The following is a 10,345-nucleotide window of genomic DNA, read 5'->3' as shown; positions in this document are numbered from 1 at the left end:
CTCTCTTCTCTTCATTTTACATTGCAAATCGTCGCACATACCTTATGCTCATCAGATATATATTATTCATTTCATGTTAAAAGAATAAACAATTTTCTTTTTGTTATTTCAAATTTCATAAATAATTGATCTCTCTCTGTATATGTCTTCAAATTTTATATAAAGTCGTGGTGATGGCAAAGACGACAAAGTGGAGAAACGTACTTGATTGTTTTTTTTTCCTTAATTAATTACTATAAATTTGGAGGTGATGTGTAGTTTATATATTTGGAAATGTGGTGAGTGGGAGTAGTTAAAAACTTAAGAGAGAGTGATGACATGAAAACAAGGTTGTCAAATGCCACTCTTATTACATCATCAATTATCTAATATCACTCTTTAATGTTTCTTTTCTTTTTACATAAATTCGAGATAATGTCATGAAATTTATTTTAATTATAAATATTTATTAGTATCAATAATCGTCACGAGGGTATTCGTTAAGCAGCTATTAATTTTAAAAAGTATTTATAATTTTTTAAATAATAAAAATATTTATAATTATAATAAATTTTAGTTTAATCCAATATAACTTACTTTTTATTTTTTTCTTATGACAGAGATAGTCCTAAAAGTAGAATAAAAAATTATATTCATACGATTTAATATCAACACATTATTGGAAAACAATTAAAATAATCCGGGCCAATATATAAAAAAAATTAAAATTTGAACTATAATTTTAAAAAATATATATATACAGAACTTGGGGATAGATCAGTCCTTATTTATTAACAATTAAGTATTATTTTTTTATCAATTTTTGGCTCTTCTCATATTGGAAAGTATTAAAATAAGAGATATTTAATTGTGGTAAATTACTTCATTTAATGTGTTTGGGGAGATTAAGCAAAAATCATTAGCATGACTATAAATACGACATCGTTACTATCATTATCATCAATAAAGAAACTATTTATTCAAAAAAAATAAATAAATACTGCCACGTGGACCCCTGAAAGATAGAATCAAGCGAGAAGACCCTAATACTGGCAGGAATTGGGAACTCTTCGTTGCAGCTCCGGCAATACTCCGACTACGTTAGTTTCCGCCACCGCCGGAACCCTAAGGTCTGCTGTAATTATTTTCTGGTTTAATAATCTCATTTTTTTTTTCTGCAATGCTTATTGGGGTAGTTATATTTTTTTAGTGTTTTGCTGGACATTTTCGATGGGAATTTGTGGTTGGGTGCGTTTTATTCGTCACAGAGGAGCATGAAGTTGAGTTGAAACTGTTTAGGCAATGCACCACATAAGATATTGTCGGAGTATTAGCAATATTTTGACATTTGTTGTTGTGATTTTCAGGCAATGGCTCCGATACAGCCTAATTATGGGCTATTCGTGGGTTTGAAAAGAGGGCATGTTTGGACCAAGCCCTTCCGATAGAAAAGGGTTAAGCTTTCCCAGTTTCCTGTGTGCTGTGGTTGACATGTACGTCTGTTTGCCAAGATCTTGTTTGTTTGCCTTGCAGTATTTTGAATATGTCTGTGATTCAGGTGCATTTTTATCAGTGGAGGACGTAAACAACATTTTTTATGAGTGATAAAATTATGCATTGGGTGATTAGATATTGTTCATGTGATATTGGTTGCATTTTCTCACAGAAAAGTTGAAAACAAGCAACAGAGTGCATTTTGCTACAAGTCTCATTAGGGAAGTTGCTGCTTTGCTCCTTATGAGATGCGAATCACCAAGCTTCTCAAAGTTGGTAAAGACAAGTGCGCATTGGAAGTGGCTAAGTGAAAGTTGGGTGCCCACAAAAGGGCAAAGAAGAAGAGTGAAGAAATGGCATTACACCTCCAATGATGAGGTGATTGATCATTATTCTCTCCATGTTTATTGGAATTTAGCCAGTTATAGTTCTGGAATTGTCATGTTTAGTCTGTGTTGTGTCCTACTTGATCTTACTGGCATTGTCTTCTTCCTATATTGCATTTTGTTCTCACTATATGTTTCAATTTTGGTTGTATAGGGCTGCTGGAGATGGAGTGCAGAAGAAGTAGGGTGTTAGGTTGAATCTCCATATAAACTTTTTTAGCGAAAAGAGTAACTGAGCAGAGGTGTTTATTTAGCTCTATTTGTTAAACTCCTTTGTTTAGTCAAGTGAAGAGAATTCCATTTAAGGATCTCTTGGAAGGCAATGGGGGCCGATGTTGGTTATTTCATGGTCGGCATTGGTTAGCTTTCTGAAATTGACTATATAAGATTCAGGTTTGCATCTGAATCTGATTCAGTTTAAACTGCAATGGATTTCTGAGCTGCTACATGTTGAATTACTTGTTTGGAGACGAGTCCAAAGTCCATACTGGTGTTCAACCAAAATGTACTTGGAAATGTGTTTTTAGATTATAGAATAAGTCTTGATTTGTCTCTAAGACATCTGGTTGGCCAAATCATGTAATGTGATATGGATCTACAATCCTAATTTAGATTGGAGTACTGTGATTTATATAGATAAAATTAATCTCCAGGCTTAGTTTAGATTCTTATTCTATGAAGTATGTGCATTAAATTTAGGGTAAATTACAACAACCTCCTCTCAGGTTTGTCATAATTACGAATATCTTTTTGTTGTTTAAAAAATAAAGGGGGTATTCGTAATTTTTCAAACAACGAGGGATATTCATAATTATGCTAAAGCTCAGGAGATGTGGTTGTAATTTATCCTATTTCATTAAGTAGTTGTGTCCATTTGGAACAATGATGTAATAAAACTTGGAGTGTTGGTAAGAATTTTCCCTCTTCAACCACATTAAAAGTTTTTTTAAATAATTTTGTACTTTAGATTTTGTTGCTTTCGCCAAGCTTATCTAAAGATCTTATAATCATACGTCTTATAAGATATTTTAGAGCTTATAATTAAGATGCTATAAGTTCATAAATTTTATAAGATGACTAATCTTATTTTAAAAATAAGTTCATTAAGTATTATGATAAAATAAATTATAAAACTTATAAGATGTTAATAATGACAAATTTGTTATTAATTTAAAAAAACTCGTTAAGATCTTTTAAAAAAGAGTTTATAGTTTTATAATATTTTATTTTTAAAATTTATAAATTATTTCTAAAAAAATATATCAATTTTTATAAATTCTCAATCATTTTATAAAATATTTTCAAAAGGTTATAAACTCGTCCAAACACCCTCTAATAACAAAAGTAAGCTTGTGAAATATGTTTCATTGAGTAAAGCGATCACTTTCGCAAGAATCAGGTCCATTTGTTTTCTTTCTGGACTGAAATATAAAAGCCCACATACTGAGTGAGCCCATACGATTGTGGAATGGGCCTGGCCCAGATCATAATTGGTAAACACGTCCAAAAAGAGAGGAGAGCTCCCGGGTCCCGAGGAAGAAAAGAGAAAATGGCGCACTGATCTCAGGGACGGTGGTGGAGCCACCGTCTCTGACGATCAGGGACTAGCCGGCGGTAGGCGCTGAGTATGTCACTGGATATCCGGCGGTGTTTCAAAAAACCTGCCGTTTCTTGGATTAGTCACCATAGTCGACGCTCCCGTAAGCGCCTCAGGTTTTGGAAAGCGATAAGCTGTTGCCGCCTGCCCCAGGCGCTCGCCTTTGACAATTATAAGTCATTGTGGGCTTGTGTAGTGCATGTTCTGAAGTTGCGATCTCTCATATTTTGTTGTTTCCTTTTACTTCTGAAGTATATCTTATAAAGCGACCTTAACTGCGAAATCGGAGGTGTAGTCTGGTAGGATTCGCTTTGATTAGTGATCATTTGGAAAGAGAAACTACTGTTGATTTGTCCAGTGGGTTTAAGTTTCTCTTTCTTGACATTTTTTCTGCCATTGCAATATTGCTTCCCGCTCAACATGTTTTCCTATCATCTTCTTGAATTTGCTGGTGAAGATGAACGTCGCGCACTTTTTCTTATATAACAGCTCGTCCTTTTAAATAGGACCAGATATAGAACTATTTTACATTCCCTCCCGAAACTTGGAAATTCAAGAACTTCAAGGGCCCCATTGTTTACAGTTTCTAGTGGTTATTTTTACTTCCTTACACTTAATTCTTATCCTCTTTTTGCACTGCCCTTGTCTGCAATGTATTTTAGGCGACAACATTTTGCTGTTGGTTTTTTCCCCAATTTTCTTGTTTCCTTTATAAGGAATACGTATTTACATTTTGGTGGAAACGGCTGGTTCTTTGATATGTTTGGAATTTTAGTTTGCTTTCATTGCCAGTTGAATCTTTTGAAAGAAATATATGAATCTTTTTTGTGGAAGATATGCTGACTGGAGGGTGGTTGTATTCCAAGGTTTGATACTTATTAAGATTATTCCATGTCATTTTCAAGTGTGATTTTGCGGATGAAGCTCTAGATGGCAGAATCTATGCTTTTGGTGGTCTTTGATTGAGGTTAAGTGATCATAATCCTGGGACATATATGATGCCCACCTGTTAGAGTTATCACTTAAACCCAAATAATATTCTGAACACTGGAGGTTAGTGTCTTTGATGGCGAGATGAATATGGGTGCAACTCTTCAGCTGTGTTGTCTCATGTGTATGCTGTAGCATATGAACAGTCCCTTGTCACCTAATGGTGCAAGGGGTTAACATGGTTTATGGTAGGCACCATCCAGCAGTTGTGGCAGATATTGTCTTACATTTCTTGCCAGTCTTTTGGTCTTAGACTAATGATGTGGGGAAGCAATGCTGGGAGGGATAACTATGAAGAGATAGGATATGCATTTCACAGGGTCAGCCCTGTCAGCTTGTGGTGATCGGCGAGAAATATTTGTGTTACATGGAATGGACTTAGCACAGTGAGCTACATGTTGACAAATTGCTGCTTGTATCCTTGGTGGTTGGTGATGGTTTATGTTCTGAATTTGGCCTATCTGTTGTGAGTAAGTTTGTTGCAATTTTAGCTTTTAACTTGTGACTCTTGATTTACTTGAGAAAGTTCTTTGACACTCACAAGCATTGGCTTGGTATAATTGGGATCTTGTCTTGCTGAAGTTTCATTCTAAGGTTTTCTACTGGATGTTTGTAGTCATTTTGCACAAAGTTCAAAAGGATGTCCTTGGATTTCCTATTACGTGAGTCCATGACCTGCATGAGAAGCCCATCTACTATGGACTATGGGTATTGCCTTTTTCTTACTCTGAAGTTATTTTTCAAGGTTCTACCTATCCTTCTACCCTGAATCGAATTACCCATCAAATCATGAAAATTAATGCTTGTCTCTCAAATCAGCCACTAGCGGAAGTACGTACAGAAAGAACACACACACGCTCACACACATATATCTCAAATTTAAATGTGAAAATGGTTGGCAGTGAGACTCTTTGCTTGTGCTGTCCAATTGTGCTTAATAGGATTTGTATGACTTGATGTGAAATGTGGCTTTGGTTGTTGGGAAATTTTAGTCTGTTCCTATCACCAAGTTTATGAACTTTTAACATTTTCTGCAGTCTTATCCCGGTTTTGCTGCTTCTGTTAGCTTTGTTCAATTTGGCATTCATCTTCTTATGATTCGGAAGGTACAATAACAACTAGAACCCTCACATGCCTTGTGTTATAACTAGAATACAAAGCTTAAAGTTGTACTGAGGTTGTCTATCGAACAAGTTGATCTGTTAATGTAGAGTAATATGCAGTATGGGCTTTATGAATATCTTACAAGAAAGATGAGAGAATTTTGGAGAAGGAAAAAGGATCAGGCATTCGCTAACTTCTAGATAGAAGTAAGGCAAATTTATATGAAATATAGAAGTTCAAAATAAAATGATAGTACAGTCCCTTAACGATGCATGCAGTTGTCCAACGACCCTCCTTGTTGCAGCTAAGTCCTTGGGTGCATTTTACTTATGAAATCATAACCTGCATGAGACCATTAACTTGAAATTAAAAGTTGGCAGAAGCTAGGTAAGATGATGTGGATTATTGGACTTTTTAGTATTCTCATTGATTATATTTTTTATTTAATAGCAGCATTTTGTTGCCGGGGTCACAAAGAAGTTGCTGTTTATTTATATTTCCTAAGTGTGTTTGGATGGACAACAGAGTACTATGGTTTTTAGGATTCCATATTAATTAGTGCTATAACTGTTTTTTTTCAATTAGGATTGTGTCCTTGTTCCTTCACATTACGAACCAAACACAAAAGTAAAAGGAAATTATTTTAATAAAAGCAAGTGACTTTCTATACATAAAACGTGCCTGAGTTAGCTATAGGGAGGGTGCATTATGAAGGGACAATAATGTCTTCTTGTTCGGATTTTGCTTTGGGGAACAAGATTTTCACACCTGTATTTCTAAGTCTGAACGAAGATTCTTGTTTTCCTTACCAAAATCTCCCCCCCCCCCTCTCTACATAATTCCTCCATTCCTTCAATTAATAGAGTTAGGGTTTCCGGTTTACCTGAGATTGAATTGGACTTCCTCCCTCGGTCCTTAATTAGATGATGAACTTGCCTTAGGAAACTTAACAAGCTGTCGTTAAGTCCAAAGATTCAAGTTCTCCCTTGCCCATAGCCGTTTGTCCTTTACCCCTTGCATGATTCACCAATTTGAGGTTACTTTTGTGCCATTTCTCCCTTTTGAAGCCGATTTGCCAGGTCCTAAGCAAGTCAACTTTAAGATCACGTCCAGACTGGGCAGATGCTAATCTTGTCTTTTGGCACTCACTGGTATGATGATTATTAATGGCTGCTAAATACTAGGCCTCTCACTCTCTGTTGCGCTAGGTATGATCTCTGAGCACATAGATTTTTCATTCAACCACTTTCTTTTTTCTGCTCTATGAGAAGGAATGAATCTAATTATCAATTTCCTTATTATTCCCTTGCTGATTTAAGTTTGAATCCTGGTCTTATTAGGGAGGAAAACTGTGATTGGAGTTCTTCAAACCTTCGGAAAGTTTAATATTTTTATTGGTTTACTTCTTAAGTTAGTTGGAATAATTTGATTAGTAGAATCTTACGCGGTAATGGATTCTCATCAACCAAGTGGCTCCCCTGTTAACAATGTGATAGAGTTTCAATCTGGAAACTCTGGAATTAGTTTCAATGAGGATATGGTTCTCGGATCCAGTGATCAAGCTGTTTGGGCCAGCGAGGATGGTATTTCGAACAAAGAAGCTTCTGTTAACATGAATTCAAAGGCAAATCACGAGGAGAGTCTATCCCAATTTGAAGTGGGAAGTGAGTTGGCACACAAAAGGCCCACGGTTAACGGATCCAGTGATCAAGCTGTTTGGGTGAGCGAGGATGATATCTCAAACAAAGAAGCTTCTGTTAACATGAATCCAAAGGCAAATCACGAGGAGAGGTTGTCCCAATTTGAAGTGGAAAGTGAGTTGACACACAAAAGGGCTAGAAACTCCCCTTTGGTGGATTTGGCAGCTTCCAATTCCTCGAGGGCCTTCGGGGTGCTGTTCCACAAAACAAAACTATGTTGCAGATTTCAAGTTGGCACTTGTTCCTTTAACGAAAAATGTAACTTTGCACATAGTATTGAGGAACTTAGGCAACCACCCCTTAATTGGCAGAAAGGTGTGGCTGCACGCAAGGAAGAACAAGGTTCACCATTAGTGCCAAGGGAGGTAACTCAGATACTACTTGTGGGATCTAATGATGAGACACAGGGATGTACGAGCGAGCAGTGCATGAAGCTTTGCAGTGAGGAAGGTTGCCCATATGGTGAGAATTGCAATTTGATTCATTATGAGGATTCAAAAAATCGAGAACATTTGGCAATATGTTTGCTTCCTGGGACTGATGGTAGATATCGGGGAAATCGGAGTAAATCAACCTTGAACGCTGCGAACTGGAAAACAAGGTTATGTAACAAGTGGGAGAGTGCAGGATATTGTCCATTTCGCAGCAGGTGTCATTTTGCTCATGGGCCTGCAGGTATAAGTTCTATAACATTTCCAATCCCAAGTTGAGTTGCACTAACTAGTGTGCACTGTGCACTAGATTTATTACCCTTTATTCTATCCGAGGTAATGTTATTCAAACTCTATTTTGTGGTTGGCATTTCAGTTATTGCATAAGATTTTGTTCGCCTAATGTGTCAGTAGTTTAGTCATCTTGTATTGATTTAGATATCAATTTAATGGCATGGGATTTGAAACACGTTACAGCATAAAATGTTGGATGATGTATGTAAACAATGCTACATATGCTACTTCTTCACCCCCCCTCCCTCCCACACGCACAAGTAAATGCTATAGGCAGCAAAATACAATGTTAATGTAAATTAAGACTTAGAGTATCCTTTCATCACTGTTACGGTTGCTTCTCTGTCCTTTTCTTGTTAGACCAAGGCTTTCAATTATATTCCAGTTTAAACTATCAATCTTGGTTTATGGATAAGCATCTGTTGAGAAGCTTTCTGAAGAAGAGGCTTCAGAACCGCTCAATTTCCTTCCAGATTTTGAAATCACCTTGCTCAACAAAATACATTCTTCTACTCCAGATTACTTTCTTGCTATACATAACCAGCAAATCTAGTCTGCCGATTGCACAAGTAAATATATCAAATAATTGTTGTCTGCCTTGGCTGCATAACCTGATGAACTTACTTTGGCATGGACTGTTCAATGTAATACACGAGATTTTCTTAATGCAGCCATTTGTCATTTCCTATAAATGGCTGTTCCCTTCATCTCCAACCACTTCGCCAGATTCACCTTGTAAAGCCAATGCCACTGACGAATTCAACCATCTAGCACAACTCCATTTTGTTCATAAACTAACAATCTACCATATGCATCTCAATCTATCAGATTTCCTTTAATTGCACGGCATGCATCAATAAGGTCATAATTCATCAAATTTCTGCTGTGTCTTAATGTGTTTATGTCAATGATAACAATAATGCTGTATTCAAACTGCCGTTTCTAGTAGTGAAGCGTTTTGCATGGTTGTAAGTTATTTGGTGTACCTTTCCGCCATGACATAGAATTACCTATCATTTTATATTGGCCTGTGTGTGCAATCTCAAATTTATCTGCAGCGATAGGGGGGAGTACAATCACATACTTTCTCGTGGCTTGTAAGAATTGGTGTTCTGAAATTAATAAAGGGACAAATGCTTGCTTTAGGCTTTTGTAATGAAAATCACAAGCTTTATGTAAGCTATAGGAAAGACTTTCTTACCTTCCAATTTATGGTTTTCCTGTTTGAAATTATTGTATGTTGAAGGAACTTCTAGTGTGCGTTACTTGATGCCCTTGTTCCTTATCCATATGCTTCAAAGGTTGTTTAAGACAAGCTGTTTGTGGCTGGTTCTTTGTATTTGAAAGACCTAATATTAAGTTGTTTTGCTGTTGGCTCTCTGGTGTTCTTTGCATGGTCAATCAATCTAAGCTATCCCCTTCCAAACTTGGGCTTCATAATTGTGGAAACATAAACCCAAATTGTGAAACAACTACCTCTTCTGGAAAAAGAGTTCTGCTTGTAATTTTTCTTTTTCTGTTCTCTTGAGTCTTGAGGATTTTGTCATTCTGTTAGATTGTTTGTGATGTTATTATGAACTCAAAGTTTCCTGAAATAGAGCTGCGTCGTTATGGTGGAGGGCTTCCTATCCCAGAAGCTAAAGATTCTTCCGCTTATGGTAGCAAGGGAGGGGCAGTGCCCACTAAAGCTTCTGCTGGTGCTATGAATGCACCCACTTCTTCTGTTCCTCATCCATATCGTGTCGGTGCTCCATCACGAAGGTTGTCTATCATGATGAAGAGGCCTGGAGAGACACCTACTCGGAGATGGAAGGGCCCAGAAAGCATCAGCAAAGTCTATGGCGACTGGATTGATGACCTTGAGTAGGCTTTCCAACCTCACATGTTATTGGAAGTGACTGTTCTATCAAAAATATAGATGTTTCGTATTGAACTGCTGACATTTGGCTTGCTATGCTTCAATGTTGTGTTAGAATGTTTCCCTTTTGAATGATGGCTTTGTATCTTAACCATCATGACTTATGTTTTCGAATCAGAATGTTGGGCTGTAAAATATCAAACCCATTGTCTGCAGCTTGTGTTTCTTGTACGATATTGATGCTTTGAGTGCAACTTATCAGATTTCAGTTGGCTTCATGTTGGAGATGTCATATGAAATGAAATTCAGTGGCTTCTAAACTCTGTAAGAGGATGTATGATAGCTATTTATGATGATGGAGTCCTGGTTTGCCTGAAGTGTGAATTTGTTGCATGAAGTGCCCTTGGCCATCCTTTTGCCATGCAATTTTAAACCAGGTATTGAGTTTTATTACAACTACAAGCAATGGGCATGGGTACCATGATCCAGACCAGTGGTGGCTATAAATCAAA

The 10,345-nt window shown here is 36.7% G+C and overlaps 2 protein-coding genes across 7 annotated transcripts; both read left to right on the top strand.

Annotated features, from left to right (window-relative positions):
• On the top strand, positions 981-2,507 carry LOC105172448. 2 transcript variants are annotated; one of them, XR_848652.2, is made up of 4 exons: positions 981-1,109; positions 1,347-1,472; positions 1,646-1,851; positions 2,014-2,507. XR_848652.2 is itself a non-coding variant. In XM_020696990.1 (4 exons), exons 2-4 carry the CDS (start codon positions 1,402-1,404, stop codon positions 2,050-2,052), a joined length of 381 nt encoding a protein of 126 aa, XP_020552649.1. In that variant the 5' UTR covers positions 981-1,109; positions 1,347-1,401; the 3' UTR covers positions 2,053-2,507. The 2 variants fall into 2 exon arrangements, 1 of the variants encoding a protein (XP_020552649.1); XM_020696990.1 differs by having other exon boundaries at positions 1,347-1,537.
• LOC105172426 (zinc finger CCCH domain-containing protein 56-like) lies at positions 3,370-10,048 on the top strand. Of its 5 annotated transcripts, XM_020693435.1 has the most exons (4): positions 3,370-4,916; positions 5,063-5,154; positions 6,891-7,925; positions 9,574-10,048. In XM_020693435.1, exons 3-4 carry the CDS (start codon positions 7,001-7,003, stop codon positions 9,840-9,842), a joined length of 1,194 nt encoding a protein of 397 aa, XP_020549094.1. In that variant the 5' UTR covers positions 3,370-4,916; positions 5,063-5,154; positions 6,891-7,000; the 3' UTR covers positions 9,843-10,048. The 5 variants fall into 5 exon arrangements, with proteins under 5 accessions (XP_020549094.1, XP_020549089.1, XP_020549092.1 ...); XM_020693430.1 differs by having other exon boundaries at positions 5,063-7,925; XM_020693433.1 differs by having other exon boundaries at positions 3,370-5,154.

This window comes from Sesamum indicum, linkage group LG1, assembly GCF_000512975.1.
Source record: "Sesamum indicum cultivar Zhongzhi No. 13 linkage group LG1, S_indicum_v1.0, whole genome shotgun sequence".
NCBI classification, from domain to species: Eukaryota; Viridiplantae; Streptophyta; class Magnoliopsida; order Lamiales; family Pedaliaceae; genus Sesamum; species Sesamum indicum.
The sequence above is the reverse complement of the archived record's forward strand: the minus strand, read 5'-3'. Positions and strand labels throughout refer to the sequence as shown.